The 22,537-nt window shown below is 49.3% G+C and overlaps 1 protein-coding gene across 16 annotated transcripts in view; it reads left to right on the plus strand.

The window, feature by feature from the left end:
* GRAMD1B (GRAM domain containing 1B) overlaps positions 1–22,537 on the plus strand; it is a 107,115-nt gene that overhangs the window by 78,127 nt on the left and 6,451 nt on the right. For 10 of the 16 annotated variants that reach the window (XM_071798811.1, XM_071798809.1, XM_071798804.1 and 7 more), the window contains 16 exons: positions 1,359–1,379; positions 8,814–8,916; positions 9,769–9,872; positions 10,030–10,125; positions 10,265–10,345; positions 12,484–12,599; positions 13,035–13,248; positions 13,846–14,035; positions 14,418–14,561; positions 14,774–14,892; positions 16,049–16,191; positions 16,603–16,706; positions 17,108–17,311; positions 17,494–17,584; positions 19,382–19,489; positions 22,411–22,528. In XM_071798811.1, coding sequence (XP_071654912.1) covers positions 1,359–1,379; positions 8,814–8,916; positions 9,769–9,872; positions 10,030–10,125; positions 10,265–10,345; positions 12,484–12,599; positions 13,035–13,248; positions 13,846–14,035; positions 14,418–14,561; positions 14,774–14,892; positions 16,049–16,191; positions 16,603–16,706; positions 17,108–17,311; positions 17,494–17,584; positions 19,382–19,489; positions 22,411–22,528 — 1,956 coding nt within the window. Of the gene's footprint in view, positions 1–1,358; positions 1,380–3,978; positions 7,180–8,813; positions 8,917–9,768; positions 9,873–10,029; positions 10,126–10,264; positions 10,346–12,483; positions 12,600–13,034; positions 13,249–13,845; positions 14,036–14,417; positions 14,562–14,773; positions 14,893–16,048; positions 16,192–16,602; positions 16,707–17,107; positions 17,312–17,493; positions 17,585–19,381; positions 19,490–22,410; positions 22,529–22,537 lie in introns of those variants that run through there. The other 6 variants (XM_071798805.1, XM_071798807.1, XM_065855775.2 and 3 more) reach the window with 6 other exon arrangements.

The following is a 22,537-nucleotide window of genomic DNA, read 5'->3' on the forward strand; positions in this document are numbered from 1 at the left end:
GAAGAACATTGTAAGCAACCCCATGTCTTCATAGAAATCTCTGGTCCAATCTGATCTCATTAACACTTTGCACTTACTTTCCTATGGTAAACATCCTGTACGTTGAGTCCTGTCGCGGGCTATCCCAGGGCAGGTAGTTTCTGTGTTGCTGTGCATATGAACTGAACTCTGCGAGTGAAACTTCCGCAGGCTGTGTTACAAGTCAGAGAGCAGTATGGTGTCCTTCGTGTTCCAGACTGGGTACAAAGCTGTGAAAAATACTCCCAGTCCAAGGTCAGAAGCAAGATGACTTCAGTGAAGGAAATGCAGTGACATATAGCTTCTGTCCTTGTCTGTTAGACTCCCCCGAGTGTCATGTAGACGTGCTGTTGCTGGTGGGAGACAGGAACGGGCATGGTTTGCGGCTGCTGACGCACACCGTGCCTGGCAACGTGCCCTGCAGCCAACCACCCTTAGTGGGGAGAGGCTACAGTGTCCCCCGGCTTCATTGCCCTGAGGTAAATCCCCCCTGAAACGGGGGATACCTGGATGTTCCGTCAGTTCTGCTCGGCGTATGACATTGGAAAGCCCGTCTGACCGGAGCGGGAGGGTGAAGGGTATTTCTTCCTCTCTCTGTGTGGATAAATCTCGCCTCCAGCTGAAAATTGCCATGGGTGACTTTCCAAGCTGAGCTGGCTTTTTCATACGCTCCAGCGTGACGTGCGGCCTGTCCTCTCAAACCATCTGAAATGCCGTGATAAGGACAAAAAAAATCACATGTGCAGATGATGCAAAACCCTGTGCGCTGAAATTCTGATTTTCTTCAGCAGTTTTCCTGTCTCTGTATGTGTCTCCCTTTTAAAATTTCAAACACTTGCAAGTTTCGCCTGATGGCTTTTGTGAGTAAAATTGTGTCCCTGCCTCCTGGTAGCTCTTCGAGGGCTTTATTTGCACAGTGCCCATTCAACACAATGTGATTTTTGCAGCCTAGCCAGCAGATGTGGAAGGGTGAAGCCCTTGCAAGGAGTGGCTGGCAGTGATTCCGGCTGGCTCCTCCATTGCTAGCAGGCACTGCTGTTCTGCAGAAATCATTACAGCATGCGTGTGTGCGTGTGTGCGTGTGTGCGTGCATGTGGACATGCACACATTAGCCTGAATTGTTTCCTATTATGGACTCGTGCTTCTGGATTTGTTCTTTGTTCCTGTACCTGGAAATAACTGTGTTATACCACGCTATGAAATACATTGAAATCTTCTGTTTAATCCCACTTTTCACTAATTATACAAACCAGATTGGGCCTCGTTTCTCTGTCCAGCTTTCTTTTTGATCCTAAGATCTCTGTGCTAACTAATGCTTCTCTTTTATTTTGTCCTTACAGAAAAGCCAGAGTTGGTATAATGTAAGTACTGCCGTTTCTCTTGTCCCTGGGTGAATATGGGCTGGGTGCCTGGGTGGGGGGACGGTGCAGGGGGCTTTGCAGCGGCACTGGGGCAGACCGACCATTTCCAAAAAGAGGAGATGGAAATGGCTCGGGACTGGCAAAGGAGGACTGACACCCTGAGGGGAAGGGCGCCAGAGACAGAGAGCAAAGCTTTGTCTTCTCAGGCACTCTTGTGGTGATCTCCACATCCCGTACCTTCCCGTTTCCCAGCAGAGTTGGTCTGGATGTGGTGACAGGCAGAGCTGCCACTGTGCAAACCCTTTGCATCTCTCAGGGTGGTGTGGGGCAAGAGCGGAATCGTTTTCTGTTGACCTCACAGAAACACAAACCACCTTTTGCTTCTGCCCCGATCCTGTTTTCGTTCTGCAAGCACGAGCGGCAGTGGTTTTGGTACAAGGCTGGCGGTGTGCGAATGTCCACAGTTGGTGTCACCTTTGCACGGTTGAACCCCCACCCCTCGAGCGCTCTGAAGTGTCATAGATAACAGCATACGATGCTTTTGTAGGCAAATGCAGCAGCCGTTCCGTGTCCAGCAACAGTTCCTAACTTCCCGCAGCCCAAGACATTAGAACCAGCGATTTTGGCTGATACAGTGTGGTCAGATTTGGCAAAGTCACTAGACACAGAGTTATTACTTGCTGTATATAATCAGCACCAGGATAGTAGCAAGGACAGCAAAAGACGTGATCTCAGAACCAGAGAGAAGCACAGAGGCAATGGCATTAAGAACGAAGTATAAACCGTGACAGGCCAAGCTGACGGAGAAGCCGCAGATAACGTGGAGTGAGGCACTTTGAGCAGATGCACAGACTCAGCCAGGCTGCTGCAGAATGTAAATCTTTGGCCATGGCTAAAGGTGACTTTTGCTATTACACAAGAGCTGCTTCTGACCGTAGCTGCTGAGATCCATACCCTGCTGCATGATGCTTTGCCATGGTCTGCTTCTGTGGGTCTCTCTCCTGTTTTCATGTCCTTTCTATCTTATCTTTCTGTTCTCTTGTTTTTCCTTCATATATTTTCAGCATGAGAGACAGTACATCCGGAGAGTAAGCACTGGCTGCATTTTTTGTGGTTTCCCCCCCCCCATTTTTTTCCTTTAGAGAGCAAAACAAAACCGTGTTCAAGTTAGCAGAGACATTCTGGCCAGATAAAAGCAGCAATGTGGAAATAGAGATGGGCCACAAACTCCAGGAAGGCAGTCAATCCTCCACGGTAGTATTGCTACCATTAAAAATTTGCTAATGCATCTCCTTGATAATAGTTTCCCTTCTCTGCCAGCTCCTTCCAGGCAGGATTTTTCTGGCATTTGGACCATTCTGATTCTTCTATTTCTTTCCCCACTGAGAGGAGCTATAGAAATGAGTCTGTGGAGGCTACATCTCCACCCCTACCCTTTATTCACTTTCCCCACTTTCATTTTGCGTAAGCTTCACTGTGCTTGGAGCAAACACCCCCCACATTGTTCTTTGTGTCTGTTTGGCAGCCCCGGGTGCCAGGCACTGTACAAACACAAACCCAAAATGCAGTCCTTGCCTCAAAGAGCGTGCGGGCCTCAAAGATCCTTAGAGCATCGCTGGTCAAAACGTCACCTACTTCAGATTGCTTCAGGTTTTGCTGCTTTTAACTGGTCTTTTTGTCCTTGTAGCACCGTATCCCTCTTTGCCAGTTGGAATCCTTCCTTTTCCCTCTCCTGGATTCCTTTTTCTCTACTTTTTCCTTAAGATGCTACCAACTTCGCTTACCTTGTGTGTTTTCCTTTTGACCCCTACCAGTGCTTTTTGGGATTGACATCCCCACCAGGTTGAGAAGTGGGAGAAAAGGGGTGAACCAAGCTCACGGATCGGTTTGGCTGACCTGCCCTTTCTTGGTCTCGGTGTTCTTTCTCTGCTCTGCTTTCCAGAGAACAAATGCAAAGTGGTCTGGGTGCACTGTGAGATTTAGGAAAGAACACTGGTTTGAGAATAAATATACCCAACCTTAGAGGGTTTGCTCTGTGTTCACGTCCCGTGGTGGAAGAGCAGATGGGCACTGGGCTGCCCCGGTCCTTGAGGTGTTTCTCATGTCTTCAGCGAGGAACTGCAGGCATGGAGACTCTGGTTTAGAATGAATGCTATGGAGTGAAACTCGGTTTGTCCATCTGCTGTGGTTTAGGCCCCACCCGTCTATGCGTAGACATCAAGATGCAGTTAGTGTGTGTCTTCTTTACACTTGTGTGCCTGCGTGTTGAAATTACTGATTTTTTTTTTAAAAGAATAGACCTCAGAAACAATTTTTCTCTGTAATTTTATTTACTGAAGCGGATGTGACTTACTCTGTAGACCTGATGTGCTTAGAGAGGTAGGAAATCTGTGTTTCACTTCCCCGATGATGTGAAGGACAAGGTCGCATTTGCTGTGGGAGTGGCACGAACTCCACAGGGTGGTGGAAGGAATTTGTCACCCAGCAGACGTCATTAAATTTGAGACAAACTGGAGATGTTTTGCTGCCAAGGGTGACAGCCATCTCCTCCGTCCTCTGGGCTTTGGGCGAGGGGCCCCATTTCCAAGCAGTTTTTGTGTCTTGAGATCAGTGTGCACTTGGGGCTCGGAGCCTCCCAAGTCTACCATGGTTTTCTGCCTGTTCCTTTCTCAGTTGCACCGTTGACCCTTATGCTTCCCTGACTATTCCTACATTAGGTTTTACATCCCCGATTTTCCGCAGCAGCCACTTCATAGCAAGGCGTGCTTCTGTGAATTGCCTCCTGTAGTCCCTGTGCTGGTGGGCACCAGGCATTGGGAGGATCTGCAGAACATCCTCCCAGGGAAGAATACAAGGTGATCTTGTAATGTTAGAACAAATACAGTTGACACCAGGGAAGAGGTGAGATTTGTATCTGTCCACAAGGTTTTCAGGTCACTATTTAGATCCCAAGGTCTGCTCTACTCTCTACTCCTTTGTGTTATCTACACACATTCCTTGCACCTGTCTTCTCTTTTGCAACTGTGCTTGAATTCTTTTCTATAACTATGTGAGCCACCCCCTCTTCCCTTCCGTACAGGATAGCCCAGAGTGGTTAGTGGGAAAAAATTACAGTGAAAAGGCACTGATTGTCTCTTTCAGGTGTTCTTAAATACTACAAGAAACATTTGGCATCCTACTAAGTCTGAAAAGATAATCAGGAGCGCAGTTGTACCCCCTTATCTTTGGGAGAGCAAAGTCTGCACTGCGGATTACGCGGAGTGGGACAGGAGCCCTGCACCTGCAGTTCTGCAAACAAACGCTGTGCACACAGGGCAGCTTTCAGCCTGGCTTGCGAGAGGTGAAAGTCTCAAAAGGAAATCCATTCAAACACAAGTAGGTAGCCCTAGGTTTTCCTCTGGGGAAGCTGCAGCCTGTGTTCTAGGAGACGGAGGTGGCTGAGGGTCTGTGCTGGGCTGGGATGCTGCTCAGCGCTTGCAGCTTCTTAAGAACAATGTCAAGTGATCACAAGACTGAGCACCATAAGAAACAAACCTGGTTTTTTCTGCCAGTACCCTCTTGTAGACCTTGTATTTTTCATAGGCAATTCCCTTCAGATTTTCCATGGTTTTGGGTGCACGCATTACCAGGTCTGGCACAGGCACTGTGGTGAAGAGGCACTAAATTAAAGCGACCTTTTGGTGCAAGCTCATGTGATAATGAACTCAAATCCACTTTCTACCCCAAATGGCCAGTGGTTGCTTTGAAGCTGCTGTTCCTGCTGTTTGTTCACTTCTAAAACGAGAAAAAAAAAAGAAGAAAACCTGAGAGACCAGGCTGGATTTGGAAGAAATGCTGTGGGACAGGTGGCCAGTTCTGTGCTGGCATTAATCAGCATAGCAGTCTGCTGTCAGTGGGGTCTAAACTCTCCCACACAAGCAGGGAATGTATTCTGTTCTTTTCCAGTAGTTTTCCTGTTGTGTCCAGGAGCGGCGTAAATCTTCCCTAAAGAGTTAAGAGCAAGTCCATCAGTCGTGCAAATTGGATAAGTTTTTCCCTTTTCTCTCTGCCTCTTGCAGTCCCTTCTCCCCCGTTTTCTGTGCCGTGTGGTGTCCAAGACTGTACCTTTCTCAGCTCTTGTCTTGTCAGCCTTCCATGTCCTGTCCCACCCCCCAGCAACAGTTGCTTTACGTTTCCTGTCAGAGGACTTGTTTGTGAATTAACAGGGAGATCTTAACCTTGGGGAATCAGTCACCCTTGTGTCCCCGTTTGCCCCACCGAGCCCGTTCTCCCCACCTTCTGCAGTGCCATCCTGTCCCGTCTCCCCGTGTTTGCAGTAGAGTTAATATTTGCTGTCTCCACCTCTTCCTATCTGTCCTGCAAAGGGAGGTGGCTGGCTGTGTAGGTGGGAGCATCCCGCTCAGTTTTGTTTGTTTGTTTGCCTTTTTTTAATTAATCCCATAAGCAGTTTCCAGCGAAGAGGGCCATTCAGTAAAGCAATGCAGGTACCTTGCAGATGTGTGTAATCCTAATTCTTGGCGCTTCCCAGGCTCAGTAAATCTGGTTCATTGTCCCCTCATGTTGGGGTGGCAGATGGATGTACCGCTTCCTTCTAACAGGGCTGGTGGGGCGCATCTGCACACCCCGAGCACTGGAACCTGCAGGGAGTTCATTCGCGGGAGCCCTTGCCCTTCATTTCCAAGTGATCTGAGTAATGAATGAAACCTAGAAAGACCAGTGCTTTTGAGGGGGGGCTCAGAGATACACATAGGAGTAGCAGAGCCCTTAAGGTTTCTAGCTGCATGGGGCTTGCATGGCTGATTTCTCATAGCTGTATTCTTTAGACTGGTTTCTCCTTACTCCCCTCGCGCCTCCCCCAACACACTCTGTCCAGCAACTTTCCATTACAGGAAACATCTGCTGGGAGGCAGGGCTGAGCCCGGGTTACTGCAGGGCATTGGCCGGCAGAATTACCCAGCTCAGTAACTTAAAGCTTGTGCGAGTCATTTTGGTATCTTCCCCGCCTGCTCCTTGTATGAGGAACATTAACAGAGACTGAAGCTGCCTTTCAAAGCAGAGAGGGACTAGAGAGGAGAGCCTGAGGCAGGCGCTGAAGGAGTAACTGCTCTTCTGGTTTCAAAGGGGGAAAAAAAAAAAGCAGCTGGAGTCTGAGCTGTTTACCATCCTGTTCAGTCCTGGGAACCGCGGCTAGATCTGTGAATTACAGCTGATCCGGTGGGGTCCTGGCGGTCCGAGCTGCTTGAGTTGCTGGCTCTGGCCGTGCTGGGCATCGGCCTCGGGCAGGAGTTGCGGCCGCTTTGCACAGACCTGTCTGGGGCCGCTCGGGCTGTGGGCGCTTTTGCTGTGCTTCTTTAAGGGCTGGTGCCCACAGCAAGGAGCTGGTGAGACTGGAACCGAAGAGCACGACGGTTGCCCACCAGCACGCTCTCCCTAATGAGCCACTTTTTCAAAGTCCTCTGGATGACAAATCCTCTCTCTACAGAGTCCACTGGGGCAGATGAAATGAACGTGAGCAGGAAAGTAGGGAAAGGCATGTAAACTTCTGCCAAGCTGCTGTGTCTCTTTCGGCTTTGAATCTAAACAAGAAGCGGTGACAGCAGGAACAGGAAAAGCAGAGTTTGATCGAGACCACGGGGAGCTGTGCGAGTGCAGAGGGAACGCTATGGATTCCTTGCTGGAGTGCGGGGCTCTCTGGGATCTGGTGCTGGATCAAGAACTGCCGTGTCTGCTGTGGGACCTGGAGGGGCTTGTGGACTTATCGCAAGGAAATGTCAGCTGTGGATCAGATGAAATTCCAGCTGTGAGTGTCTCTAAACTGGGCTGTTTGTCCCTGTCACAGAAGTGCTGGTGCTCAGCAGCCGCGTCTCTCGTAGTACAGGTTTTAGAGAGGTCAGAACATCCCTTACTGTGGGAAGGGAGGGGAGCAGCTCTCCACATGAAGCTTGCACTGCTCAGTTGGGTTGCTGTAATGCATTGAACCCAAAGCTCAGAGCTGATTGTAATCTCTGTTCCTCCCTCCTTTCCCATCCTGTCTGTTTGTCCCAGGAAATATTGGAGGTGGGCTCTGCTGGAGCCCATCGCTGGCCAAAATCTTTGTCAGATGTTCAGGCTAGAAGTTTGGTGAGTAAAATTCATATTTCTGTCATCTGCTGGTTAGCACATTTTATTTAGAAGTAAGGTACTTTCCTTTGGACCCACAGGACTGGAGCAAATATGTGAGTTGATGCTGAAAAACGTTGTTTCTAGTTCATTGAATTGGTGTGAGGAAGAGAACGCTTTTTGGGAGGTGATGGTGTCTGTGTGTCCTTCTTTGATTTGACAGCATTTGACAATTTTGTAAGGCTAATGCTAAATAATCTTCATATTCCTCCCACCCCTGCAGCCCCACCATCACCACTTCTCAAACAGAAGCTACCGTCTGTCATCAGTTTGATTTTTGGGGCCCTTGCTGGAAGGCTCTGCGGTGTGTGCGGTTTTGTGCTTTGGGCCATTTGTAGTGCGCAGTTGGAAGAGATAGGAGAGGGTTGTTGAGAGAAAATGGAGATAAGGAGGGAAGAGGTTGTACCTGTGATTGCTTTATCTTCCTGCGTTTATGGGAGAAAGAACAGGATAGATTAGATGTGAGATACAGTCCTCCTGAATTTGTATCTCTCTCTGTTTCAGTCAACTCTGCCTTCAGAAGGTGTTGTGGCTGTAATGAGCAGCTGTCCGCCTGGCCATGGTGCAGAGGAGGTGGTCTAACGTGGACAGTCACCTTGTGTAGCTTCTGGTCTCTCTCCAGCCAAGAGCAGCGTTTTTCTCTGACACCTTCCATGAGACCCGGTGTCTGCAGAATAAGAGCAGAACATGGTTGAGTCCCTGCGAGAGCCTCTTCTGAGACCCACAGAACTGTTCTCACTGCACCAGTGCATGGTTGTGTGTTCCCTGACTGCCAGGCAGAGCCCTTGGTGGGCAGAGGAAGGGGGATGGCTGCTTTATTCCTGAGCTCTTGATGGCAGCGATCATTGGCGTTCCTCTGGCAGGGCTGCCGCTGTACTAAGGCGCCTTTATTCTGGTGTTGCTGCGCTGTCACAGCGAGAGCGGGGGATTGGCAGCGAAGTGATGCATTGCAAAGAGAGCACGTGTCACACCTTGTACAGCCGGGGATCGCAGGAAGAGATCTCTCCTGCAGCCATAGCTTCCGTGCAGTTCCGTTTTGCTACCTAGCAGATGTGGGTATAGCCCTTCTGCTCTGTACTTGCTCTTCCAAATCGGGTTCTCCTCTTCTTCTCGCTTAATGCACTAAATCCCAAATCCTCCCGTCTGTGTGTCTGCTGTGATGGGAGCTCCTAGCCTCATGCTTTGTAAGTGCATCTGATCCCCCTTCTCCTTATGGAGGTGTTCCTGTTCCCCACTCCATTTCTCCGTACTCATGCCCGCCCCTCTCTTTAACAGGCGCTCTGTTATTTGCAGGTGTTGAGTCCAACATACAAACAACGGAATGAAGATTTCAGGAAACTCTTCAAGCAGCTTCCTGACACGGAGCGCCTCATCGTAGGTAAGGTCAGCCCCTTGGTGCAGTGCTCTGTTGTGCTGGCCCATGGTTCGGGGAGGAAATCCCCAAACATACAGCTTGTTCCTTCTTTGAAGAAATTGCCACCAAGCCCGTTGTGTCTTTCTTGTGCATAGTTGGAACCCCTCCTTACCATTTCTAATGGGTTTCATTCATTTTGCTTCAGTGAGAGTGGTGCTGATTTGTATCAGCTACAGCTGTGTTCCCTCATCATTTGAGGAGCATGTTTTCTCCCACAGCGCTCCCCCAGACCCGACAGTGTTTGAGCTCTTTCCTCGTTTGGTCGGAGTTGCATGTCTCAATGTACGTACCGCTGAGCTGCCCTTCTTTCTAACGTCCTCAGGGCTTGCTGGTCACGCATGACTGCCCTTCCCATACCCATTTATGCTTTGGCCTTGCAGCTGATAGTGACTGCCCAGCGCATGGCATCTGTTCTTCCCCCTTATGTAACTGGTGATCTCATACTGCTGAAAAATGCACATCTTAGCAGAGGAATAGAAATTATTTAGGATGCATAAACTGAGAGAGACGTGAACAATTACGCTACAAGGTGAAAAGGAAAAGACAGAATAAAATCTGGAAATAGTTGATAGGATGCTACAGAATGAGCAGCTAGTAAGGCAACATCATCATTTGGTAGGGAGGTTGTCTGTGACTGGCCCTTGGGAGGACTCATAACCTGGTGGCAGAGCAGCAGCTGCAGCTCAGTTCCTTTGGCTTTCTGCAGGACTGTGTCAAGTAGCTTTTTCTCTCCATGCTGCTTCCTATCCTCACGTTCAGGTTGTCCTGTCTTCTGGTTTCTGTGCTCCTAAATTATCATCTCTTGTCCGCCCACAGATTACTCATGTGCGCTACAAAGAGACATTCTCCTGCAGGGCCGCCTCTACCTCTCTGAAAACTGGATCTGCTTTTACAGCAACATCTTCCGTTGGGAGACACTGGTAAGGCTGTCAGACTGCTGCACTGAGCATGTGTTTTATGTCAGCGTGTTTGCTGACGTTGCTTTAAGAGCGCTCTTTCCATTGTCTTTCTCATCAGTGTCTCTCTTTACCTGTGTTCTTTTTCCCCCTTCCCCTTTGTGCATGGCTCTGACTGTAGCTGACAGTTCGCTTGAAGGACATCTGCTCGATGACCAAGGAAAAAACAGCACGGCTCATTCCTAATGCCATCCAAGTTTGCACTGACACTGAAAAGGTACAGCCTTGAAGCCTCCACCTCTGGGGTCACTCCTTATGGCTGTAAGGGGCAGGGGAACATAAGTGTGTTGCAAGATTTTCTCCCTTTTTTGACCCTTTTCTGAACGGATTTTTCTCTCCCATCTCCTCCCATTTAGCACTTTTTTACTTCCTTTGGGGCTCGAGACAGGACGTACATGATGATGTTCAGACTCTGGCAGAATGCTCTCCTGGACAAGGTACAGAGACCAGCACCTCCCTGTTGGGGTGGGACGAAAGGAAGGCGATGAATATATGTGGAAGTGTGATACCTGTGACTAACGCATGTGCACAGAAAGACGCGGGACTGCGAGTACCTGTGTTCAGGCAGAGCAGGGCTGTAACTGCAGGTGCAGTTCTCTCTTTTTGCGTAGAATTCTGTCTGTGTCCTGCACACACAGTAGATGCTGCTTTGCCTCTGCTGAGGTGTGCAAGTGTGTGTCTCAGGAAGGTGTGTTTTCAAGGTCCATAATTCAAGTGAAACCTCCCAGAAGAAAGCTGTTCAAAATGCAACAGAAATAGCTCACCGCACAGGCAAAGCTCTTAGCAAGTCTGTGCTTCAGAAGTGTAGAGTTCAAGACAGGACAGCAAAAGATGTTCAGGGCATCCCAAAACCGAACGAGACCAATGGTGAGTGTGGGGTGCACTGGGTAAGGGCTCAGTGCATTGGATTTTAAAATAAAGCAGGAACATGCACCTGCTATGGAAGAGGCCCCATATATCTTATATTTGATCTGAGTATCTGTTCCACAGCCCATTGAGTATTTCTGGCCTCACTGAGGGAGTGGGACTCGTGAACCGATCTTACAGTGCCACTAGCATTTCGAGATGTTCTGGCTGGAGTTCATACCGTACTGGAAGGCTTAAGTAATCGAGCACCCAGAATACCCTGTCCTGAAAGTCAGGGTAGTATTTAGTATGTAAAAGGATCGCTTTGCATCGGGCAGCTTGTGTTGCTACCATATGCTGTAATTTGATCAGCCTTTTGAAGCTCCTGACAAAATTCAGTGCCTTTGGTTTCAAGGTCAAAGCGAATGGGAACTGAGCCGTGCGGTGATAAAGGCAGGAAACCCTTCCAGAGCTCCTGTTCCAAATGGAGCATCCATGCTTGGCAGGAGAGAGGGAGAAAGAGCCTGGCCCGGTTTTCCTGATATGTGAATTAAAGTCCACGTGGGAAGAAGGTGTAATGGAATCAGACATCTCTCTGGATAAAAGTTTCTCATTAGAGTTTTTATTCCCCGCGTTTCTGATTGCTGCTTTGGGGAGCTGGATTAAAACTTTCCTGCCGTATCCCGTGCAGTGACTATGGCAAGAAGTTCAAACCAGCAGCTCAGAAAAAGTTGGCTGGATTTGTTTTCCCTCATTGCCAATACATCTCCGTCAGTGGTCAGAAATTTGTTATGGGTAAAATCAATCCCTGTTCATCCCTGTACCACATATTTAAATCACAGGTTCTCCTGCCCCATTGCTTATGAACCTCAGAACGCAGTCATACGGTGATCAAGTGACCTGCATCCCTGAAAATCTGGGCTTTTGTGAACAGCCTTGATAATTTATTTTCTCTTATTAGCTGGAAGTATATACAAGTTTTTCACGATAGTATCTGGTGAGACAAACTCCTTTTGATTTTAAACTGCAACAGGAAATGTTTTTCTCTGTTGCTGTTTTAGATCATTTTCCCCGCAGCTGTAGTTCTTTAGGCAGCTTTGATTTAAACAAACTTGGAGGGATAAAACCTCGTAAGGCACTGGGGTTTCATATAGTAGGAGACAGTAAATGGAGGCAGAGCAGAAGAGGCGGGGAAAATACATGTGAAGGGAAATGCAGATTTACTGCTTATATTATTACTTGCACAGCATTGTAGCAGGAAATCTCATAGTGTGTCCTGCTCTATGTGTAGCCTCATGTTGGCTTTCTAATAGTCGTAAGTAACTTGATATTGCGGCATGGAAAAGTAACAAGTGAGATTTTAGGGCAGAACCTGGGCTGACAGCAAAGGTTTCTGTGGCAAAAGGGCATCGTACTGCTTGGTGGGGCAATCTGGAGGGCAGCTTGGCCTGAGAAGGTGAGGATACGTACAGGTGTAGCCCTTAGCCAGCACGGAGCGGGACAGCCTGCCGGTGATGCGGGAATGCACCGTCCACCTTGCGGCATTGCTAGGATTGGGAAGAGGTGAGGCTGTCAGGAGAGTCGCCTCCCGCCAGGGGCCGTGTCACAATCTCTCACGTCTCCTTCCAGGGCAAGGAATGTAATACTGCTGACAGTGGTGGTTCCCAAATTCATTATATTTTAGTATTCTCAGGTGAAAATGTGTGCTGTTCTCTCTTCCCTCTTTCAGCCTCTGTGTCCAAAGGAGCTCTGGCACTTTGTCCACCAGTGTTATGGGAACGAGCTGGGTCTGACTAGTGATGATGAAGACTACGTGCCTCCCGATGATGACTTCAACACTATGGGGTGAGTGAGGAGCAGTAAAATGTGCCTGTAATGAAGAATAGATGGCCTCAGGAGAGCAGGAGTCCTGATATATCACGTACCTCAAACTGCTGTTTGTCCCTGGTGAGAGATTCTGGGCTCTGGCCGAATGTTTGTCCTTAAATGTGTGATGTCTAAGAAGCTGAAAGCACCCCATTTCCTCACGGAGGTCGGTAGGGATTGAAATGCCTGCCTGCCCATCTACTTGCTTAGCTAGATGACCAATTCTGTAAATGCCAAAGCATCTTGGTCACAAGGCCAGCCAGTGTGCTACGTGGTCAGAAAGTGCTGATGCTTGTGAGTCTGTGGGTAAAAAATGGAAAAGTTTGGGCTTGATCTTCCCTGCACTGAGCCACTTCTGCTCCCGCTCAGACTGGAAACCTCATACAAGTATTCTGACTTGCTCTGTGTGTCCAGTTGTAGCTGTACTGAGAGGGGTAAACCTAAAAACCTGTGTTCTCTGTGGCGTCTCAGCTACTGTGAAGAAATCCCCGTGGAAGAGAACGAAGTCAATGACAGCTCCTCAAAGAGCAGCATGGAGGCCAAGGCAGACGCTAGCCCTCAGCTGCCGAAGAAATCTGTCACTGCCAGCACCCTGACATCCACGGGAAGCAGCGAAGCGCCGGCCTCGGTAAGTGCTCTTCCTCCTTGCTGTGGGAGCAGTAACCCTGTTCCCTGGGATCCAGCTGGGACCCCTCGAACCTACCAGGTATCTTTACCCTGCAGCTCCTCTTGCAGCGCAGCTGACCACAGGTCAGTGATGGCTGCGAGCGTGGCATTTGGCCAAGAAGAAGTGAGCAAGAGCCGGTAAACTGGGCCTCTCAGCAGCAAGAGCGTTTTCTTTTCTGTACCTTCAGAGGAGAAGTTTTGGAGATAAAAGGGTTGTGATGTCTCCTGTGCCCTCAGTTATTCCCTAGGAAGCAGTGCGTGCCCGCAGACCTTGTTTAGATTTTCCTAGCTGTGTAGGGCTTGCTTGGGGGCAAACCCAGGGTTGTTTGTGTGCTTGTCTGAACAAACAAAAAGCCTTGTGTGTGTCCCGAGCTTGAACTGCTGTGGTTCTTTGAGAGGAGGTGGAAACCCTCCTTCTCTCTCCATTATTTAAATTTACAGACATGTTGAGGCGAAATGTTCAAAGATAGGAAAATGAGCCTGCAGATGTAGAGTTTTCAGAAATAACCCCGATGTCCAGGTGCTGTTCCTGCCCTCATTGCGCTCTCTCCTGCTGCAGTTTGATGGAGTTCTACCAGAAGAGGAGGAAGCAGTGGCGGAGAGTCCTGTGGAGAAAGACCTTGGCATTGCAAATATCATGGGAGAGAAGATTGAGATCATCGGCCCCGTGAACTCCCCTTCCCTAGACTTCAATGACAACGAAGACATCCCCACTGAGCTCAGTGACTCCTCAGAGACCCATGATGAAGGTAGGTGGGGAAGCGTTGTTCCTGTCAGTGTTGTTTCCAGCCTTCTCCCGTCCTTTCCAGTGAGGGACTGGAGTGACAAATATCGAATTCCTTTTCTGGACCCTAAGAGTTCAGAAGATGCGAAGAATTCCCATCCTGGGCTGCAGAAAGTGAATGTGGGGGTTGTTTGGAAGGATGTCCCTAAAATAACCCATGTAGTTAATCACCCCTTTGGATATTCCAACTCTTGTTCTGGGATCAGTGGAGGAAAAGGGTTAGAAGTATCTTCTCTGGGTTCCTTCTTCACAAAGTAAAGTATTAAGGTCCTGGTGCTGTGAAAGCGCAGCCTCTGCTATTGGCACGGAGGATCGTGACTGGGGCCTGCGGGCCTCTTTCCTCGCAGGGGAAGTCCAAGCCTTTTACGAGGATCTGAACGGCCGTCAGTACGTGAACGAAGTGTTCAACTTCAGCGTGGACAAGCTGTACGACTTGCTCTTCACGGACTCCCAGTTCCAGAGGGACTTCATGGAGCAGCGCCGGTTCTCGGGTGAGCTGCTGCCGGCACAGCCTGGGGGAGCGTGCACGCTTAGCACGGCAGAGCTCTCGCGCTCAGCTGAGCTCCGGTGCCGCTGCAGCCGGGCTCTCCGAGGGGAAGGAAATGCTGTCCTGCGCTGGGTGAGGCGGCTGGGCCTTTCCCTAGGGAACTGAGCCGAGATCCCTCTCCAGTTACTTGAATGGAATATTGTTTTGTCCTCTCAGATATTATTTTTCATCCCTGGAAGAAGGAGGAAAATGGCAATCAGACCAGAGTGATCTTGTATACCATTACCCTCACTAACCCTCTGGCCCCCAAAACTGCCACCGTCACTGAGACGCAGGTATGTGAAAGGGGAGCGGGGGTGTAATGCTTGGTAGAAATAGATCTGTGCTTGGTTTGTCTTGGGCGTGCTGCTTTGCATGTTTTCATTCTCCATATCCATTTTCCTTTGCACATTTTTCTTGTATTAACTTGCCGCCCGGTATCACTGCGAATGTGGATAGCTACCCTTGCACTCGCACTGGATTGCCTTGCAAGGAAAGGACCATACATTTTCCAGCGAAAGCAGATGAGTTTGTAAACCAGCCAGCACATTTTAACAACTCTTTTGTCACCCATACTGGTGTTTTTCGAGCTGCACTCAATCCAGCAGATGTTGTTCTAGAGCAGGGCACAAGAAAGTCAGATACTGTCTGGCGAGTCCCTCTCACAGCTCTACCCAGAGCTCTCCAGGCTTTTTTATTACTGGTGAGGACGATTAGATGATCTGTTTGGAAAGGTAAAAAAGGGGGAGCACCTGCAGTGCACTGGGAAGAGCTGGACTGGCTGTATCTGATGGTGGCTGCAGCTGGAGAGGCAGAAAACGCCTCCTTTGGTGTCCAGAGATAAGTTCAAGTGGCCAAAGGTGAACACTGAGAGTGAGCCTGAGGAAACACTGAGAGGGAGCCTGGAAAAGGGGGGTGTCCGAGCATCGCGTTTCAGGAGAGCACTGTCCCCTTCGTGAGGTTTGTTCTGGGGCAAAGAAAGCAGCAGAGCAGAAGCACTTCAAAGAAGTAATTGCCATGTTCTTATGGTGTTTAGAATGGCAGAATAGTTTATGCTATAAAGGAGCTCTGCTCAAAGCAGGGCCACCTCCGATCTTAGATCGTGTTGCTCCCTGGCAAGGCAGACAGCAGTTCAGTGGGAAGAGGCCCCAGGGGGCTGCTCCTCACGTGTCAGTGTACGTAACTGCGCCTCTCATACCGAATGCTGGAGGCTGAGCTGCTGGAACTGAATGCCCCGTTTGAAATACACCCTTAGGGAACACCTGAGTGAAACACTTGGTTTCCTCGAGCGTGCCTTCCCTCCGAGGTGAGCTGTTCGCGGAAACATCGCGGAGATGGGTCTCTTGTTTGTGGCAGAGCTGGTTTTGTGAAGTGCCCTAGGGAGGGTGCCAGTCTATCAAAGCCGTGTTCTAACCAGACTAACAGTTGCCTTGCATGCTGTCTTTTATGCAGACAATGTACAAAGCCAGCCAAGAAAGCGAGTGCTATGTCATAGATGCAGAGGTGCTAACTCACGACGTCCCCTACCATGATTATTTCTACACCATTAACCGCTACACGTTGACTCGTGTTGCCAGAAACAAAAGCCGACTCAGGTACACGTCTTGCGGGATAAAGAGCTTTACTGATGACCAGAAGTCATCTTTGGGTGGGAGTTCTGCTGGTTCGTGTGTTAGAAGGGGCTGGGGAGGGTTGTGGAAGAATTTGGTACCAGGTGAAGCTATAGGCTTCTGTTAGGCTTGGATAAGTAATGGAAATGTCCACCTGCTGCATGGCTGAAGATCTCGGGAGTCCTCCCGGAGGAGGCTCCCGTGAGACCCTCCTGCCATGGCCTTTGGAAGGACTTTTCATGCAATGCTTTTCCTCGAGAAACACGAAGGGCTGAGACCGTTCCAGAATTAACAGCGTGCATGATTATTTTTCGTATTTACATTGACAAAGGGTTGTGAACTGACGTCACCTTCAGGAAGCAAAACTGGGAGAATGACTTTCCTTTCTTCACGTAGGGTTTCCACAGAGCTACGTTACAGGAAGCAGCCTTGGGGGCTGGTGAAATCCTTCATCGAGAAGAATTTTTGGAGCGGCCTAGAAGATTATTTCCGTCATTTGGGTAAGAGCGGCAGTGGCTGGAGCTGCGGTAATGACCCACAAGCAGGGGCAGCTTCTGCCGCTCACGCTTCGCTTCCCTGCGGGCAGGGCAGCGCCATTCCTGCTGCGGATCAGACCTTGGAGGGGCTTGTATAACACAAGGGGCAGCCGGACTTCTTTCCACAGGGTTGGCAGCACTCGCTGGAATTAATCCAGTCATCAAATCCTGCTCTCTGGCAGGAGCACGGGCAGTGTGGGGTCAGAGTTGGGCAAAAAGCGTAAGGGATGTGTAGTGTGTTCGCTGGCATGGGCCTCTCAGACCCTGCCATCGTCTCTGGCCCAGCAGCTGGGCCATTAGAGCTTCAGTCTAAGCAAGGCCACTGATTGCAATCCATTGATTGCTTTCCCTTACCGTCTCTGCAGAGAGCGAACTGACCAAAACCGAGAGTACGTACCTGGCTGAGGTCCACAGACAATCTCCCAAAGAGAAAGTGAGCAAGCAATCGACCGTGCGCCGGAGGAAACGGGCCCATGGCCACCTGCGGGTGCCACACTTGGAGGAGGTGCTGAGTCCCGTCACCACCCCCACGGATGAGGAGGTTGCACATCGAATCAAGCACGTGGCAGGTGGGGAACTGCAGGGCCCCACGCTGGGTACCTCTGGAGGAAAACGAGCTTTACTTGTGCAGTGGGAAGAGGGGCCAGGGCCTTCTGGTGCGGGGAGGATGCGTTGCGGTTGTGTGAGATGGAGGGACGGGCAGACGGAAAAGGGACAGCATTTCTTAGCCTAAATGCAGCTGTTTCCTCAGGTTCCACTCAGACACGGCACGTCCCCGAGGAGGGCCCCAGCGGCTTCCACCTGCAGAGCGTCTCCAAGCTGCTCCTCGTCATCAGTTTTGTGTAAGTGATTTTTTGCTTTCCTTCACTTCGATCCTTTCGTGTCTCTCGAGCTCTGTGCTCTCCCCTGTGCCATGTTTTTCTCTCTCATGTTCCCCTCTGGACCCGAACTTTGCACACGCACAGAGAAGAGCAGTGACAGGCAGAAAGGAATGAATTAAAACTTCCCCGAAACGCCCCATCAGCTGTTTTGCCCGGCTTGGTCCCAGGTTGTGCCGGTACTTAGCTGGCCACTGGTCTGGCTCTGTAGGTTCTGGATCTCATTTTACCAGTGTCTCTCCCTGCTCAGGTCTGATCTTGTTTTAACCAAGCAGGGGCTTCGCAGACCTGCGTGGATCTGGGAGTCCCAACCACAGGCCAGCTGCACTGCCTGGGACACAGGCAGCATTGATAGATAGCAAGCAGGGCAAGGGACTAAATACTGAAAAGAGATGGAAAACAACAGATAGAAAGAATCTCCTTTATTTCAGCAACTCCATTTAGGGATTTTCAGAGACATCTGGAAACTGTGTTTTTTATTTTAATTTAAAATAAGTCAATTAATGTTATCTGCTGATGAACTAGTTGTCATGAAAGATGACCGTGCAAAGCTCTCTAGGAGTTACTGTGCTATTGCAACAGGGCTCAGTGTATGTGAGGAGGCTGTTGGTTACCTTTTAGTGAGCTGGAAAGACGCTGAGATTTGTAGAATGAGGTTACTTTTCAAATTCAGGTCCTTTCTGCGCTTCCTTTGCCCGGTGGGGGTGAAGACTGCAGCGGTTTGCAGCAGCAACCCCGCCAGTCGCTGCAGTGATGTGGAAATGTAAAGCAGAGTAACGATGAGCAGACAGCCTCGTGCTATCTTGTGCAGCTAGGCAGGCGAGAGCTGATTTAAACTTTGTGTAGGAAGGCACAAAAAAAAGCTTTAGGACAGGCTGGTAGGTTAGCATAGAGTGGTCAGAGCCCTCCATAATGTTTCCAGAACGCTCTTCTGGCCAGTTGCCGTCTGGCTGACTGCACTGGGTGATAGTGGCCATTCTTCCAGCGAACAGCTGCGCTGTTCAGAGACAGGCACGAGCGTGTTGTTTTGGAACCTGTTCCCGAGTGTGGCTGACGGCAGGAGCAGAAGTGCCCACGCGTGGCGTGGGTGCGTGTGTAAGGTGGGTGCGTGTGTAAGGTGGGTGCGTGTGTAAGGTGGGTGCGTGTGTAATGTGCGTTTACATGGCAGTCAGACGGGCCCTGCACGGGCGCTTTGGACTTGTCCACAAGAGCCACACACAGCTCATGTTTTGCTGAGCGAATTTCACCGCTAATGCAGGCACACGGTTGCTGTCTGTCCTCCTTGCCTCTCTTCCCGCTGTTCTTTTTGTCCCTCCTGCCCCCATGTATCTTCTGCACTATGAGCCTCCTGTGCTCAGCCCGGGTTCTCTCCTACTCTGTCTCAGTCTGTTTCTAACCTGCAGCTACTCCGTCTTTTCTCTCCCCTGCTCCCATTAGGATCTGTTTCAGGTACTGTCTCTCCTTTGTTTTGTTTTTTCCTCTTTACACTCCCGTTTCCCTCCCTGTCTCTGCATTCAGCACATCCCCTCATCCAACCTATTCTGTCTTCCCAGTCTTTCTGTCTGTCCACCCTCCTTGCTCACACATTTCGCCCATGAGGTGAAGTTTTGGGTTTTTCTTACTCAGATTAACTTGCCGCTCACACAGAGCGTGGACCTGGGCCCGGTCACCTCCCTAAGGCCTCGCGCCTTTTCCCAGGTGTGACCAGCAGTGTGGGCTGTGACGTCCTCCTTGTACATGGACTGTTTGCTTTATTTCCAGCCTGGTGCTGCTGGTCATTCTCAATATGATGCTGTTCTACAAACTCTGGATGTTGGAATACACGACACAGACGCTCACAGCATGGCAGGGCTTGCGGCTACAGGAGAGGTACTGTCACACTGCTTTGTCTTTATGCACGTTTCCTATGGATGCTATAGGCTTTCTCAGAACACCGAAGCCCTGGGCTGTATTGTAGGTTGCTTCCTTTTTGTGTAAAACGTGAAGCGCAGGGAGCTGAAGCTGTGGGGTCATCAGCATTTCCAGATCCGAAACCACTGAACAGTTGCAGCAGGAGACAATGAGTTGAGGCAACCTCTGCTTCTTCTCAGCACCCCATGTGCTGGAGGATGCTGGACAAACTCGTGTTTCGCAGTCTTGGGCCAAGGTTGTCACCTCTCCTTCTGTGATAAAAGCAGTGTCTAAGAACAAACCCTTTGTCCTCAGAGGAGAATTTGGGCCTGTGACACACATGAGCTCTTAGGTAAGTGTTTTGAAAGGTGTGAGTCCAGCTATCAGCACCTCGTTAGGAGTGTGGGAGGAAGAGAGAGGTCACTAGGACGGCACAGGGTGCTGCTTAACCACCTAAGCACTCCCTGGCAGTACTAGATGGTAAGCAGTGAAGTGAATTGCAGATTGACTTTGTTTCTTGAATAATTGGTAGTGTGGAACCTTGTCCAAGGCTTTTTTGGACATCCCATTTCAGTATAGCGTCTGCTTGGTATGTGCTGAGACACATAGAGCTCTAGGTTGTACGGCAACATTTCGCTTTTTTGCAGAAAGCACACAGACAGCATCAAACCAGATGAATTTACTGTTGATTGTTTATTATCTGGACTCCCCCACCTTGTCTAGGGTCACAGGCAGAACTTCCAGTCTGCTCTCCAGAGTGCCTTTGGTAGACAGATAGAGCTAGATTGATAGATAGAGGGATGGATGGCTTTTACAGTGGTTACCTGATGTCCCAAGTTGTTTATAATGCTAGCCAGCAACCTTGGGTTTTGAATTCCTTCTGGCATTTTTAGGTGAATGCTTTACGTACGGGAATGTTAGGTATCCTGCCTGAATAGTGCCTCCTCCATTTTCAGAAGTTGAGAACATCTCATGTCCACTTTGCTGGTTTTTGTCCCTTTTCTGGCTGTAATGTTGTGCAGTCACAGTTGTTCCCTTGCTAAGTTGGGTTGGACTGTGAGCATTCATAGAAGGATTAGAAACACACTACTGCTGTGATGATTTGTTTTGCATGTGTCTCATGTTAAGGGCGTTAACATTTCTCCTCATTAGGGAAGGAAATTATTATTTTCCCCTAATAACAACCCTGCTGCTTTCCCATTGATAACTACATTAAGTGATTTTGCCTGCTTTATTTTCCTTTGGCACTCTTATTAATTATTTGAACCACTACAATGTAGTCTTTTAAGTATAGGACATAATTATAGGGGTAGCTTTATCACCCGCCCCCCTCCCATGCAGGTAACTTAATTGCCCTGATTGCTGTGGAGATAGAATGGACCATCTGCTGGGTGAGGGGCCAAAGGCATTTATTATTAGATGTGGTTCTACTGGGACTGATGGGCGCAGTAGGTAGTTCTTCACTTAGACAAGAAAAGCAATCTTTATTAGTAATAGAGTGGTTTTTATTAGCGACTAAGATGATTAACCATGGGGAAGTGGAGCAGTGTTTTAAAACTGGTGGTATTTTTATTGTCATGCTTAATTAACATGTCTTTGTTTCATCGCCAGGTCTGGAGCCAGCTGAGCAAGGCAGATGGAAGCACTAACAGCAGGATCACTGGGACTGGCTGCTGGAGCTGCCACTCAGGGCTTCGGGCAGCGGCCACTGGGCAGCCTGGCGAGGAGGTGGTGCTGGGCTGGGCCCAGGACAAATCCCAGTCCAGAAAAGCGACATAAGGAGTGTAGCAATGAGGAGCATCCACAGGGCAGTTAGCATGGCAGAGAGCATGGCAGCCCACTCTGCCCATTTCTCCTGAGAGGTAAGAGGGGAACAAGTTAAGACCGTTTATTACATTACCAGGAAGGAACTTACCCAAGAAGGGAGACTTTGAAAGTCCTTACTGTAGCCTGAGAGGAGGGATTGAGCTGTGTTAGAAACCAGAAGAACCCAAAGAAGTAAGAAGACAAAATTAGTAAAGATGTTTAGCTGTGTTAGAAACTACTGAAGACATTGAGCTAACTTAGAAACCAGAAGAGCCCAAAGAGGTAAGCAGAAGACAAAGTGGTAAAGACTTTTAGTTTTCTTAGAAACTATTAAAGACATTTAGCTAGCTTAGAAAGCAGCAGAGTCTACAGAAGTAGAAGAGACTCACACCTCTCAGTAGAAACGGGCAGAGTGGGCTGCCGTGCTAACTGCCTCATCGATGCTCCTCGTTGCTACGCTCCTTATGTCGCTTTTCTGGACTGGGATTTGTCCTGGGCCTGGCCCAGCCCAGCACCACCTCCTCTCCAGGCTCCCCCGTGGCCACTGCCCGAGGCCCTGAGTGGCAGCTCCGGCAGACAGTCCCGGTGATCCTTTGGTTAGTGCCTTGAGTGCTTCCATCTGCCCTGATTCTGCTCCACTCAGCTCCTCTTCTGGAGGATTAATTGGGCCTGAAGGGAGGGGCTTGATACCTGTAAATACAAAGAAAGTGCTGCTATTAGTCAAACTGTCCATGGCTGCCTGTCCCCACCATTACATTGCGTTATATTATTCCCCATCAATGCCATGGTGCCATCTTTCAACAAACACATCTCCCGAGCACTGAGAGCGCACGGCCTTGTGTCCACACATTCCCCTCTGGGCAGTGGCCTTTTGCTCCACCCACATCGCAACAACTTACGCAAAAGGCACATCTTTGCTATTAATTAATTACTGTTGTTAAGACAAAGTGACATTTAGGGAAACAATCAATGCACTTTTGCTCAAGAAATCCTGCCCCCCTTAAAATGAAAAGATTAGACATAAACTGATACGATCTACATGCCCCCCCATCCACTTTGTCTAGATTCACTCTTGCTCATGTTCTGCCTGACAGGTTACCCCAGTCTCAGACAGAATGGGCCCAGTTACTAGAATCTCAGCAGAAGTATCATGACTCAGAGCTACAAAAATGGCGTGAGATCATCAAATCCTCAGTGATGCTTCTAGACCAGGTGAGACCG

The sequence above is a fragment of the Patagioenas fasciata genome, chromosome 24 (assembly GCF_037038585.1).
Source record: "Patagioenas fasciata isolate bPatFas1 chromosome 24, bPatFas1.hap1, whole genome shotgun sequence".
NCBI lineage: Eukaryota > Metazoa > Chordata > Aves > Columbiformes > Columbidae > Patagioenas > Patagioenas fasciata.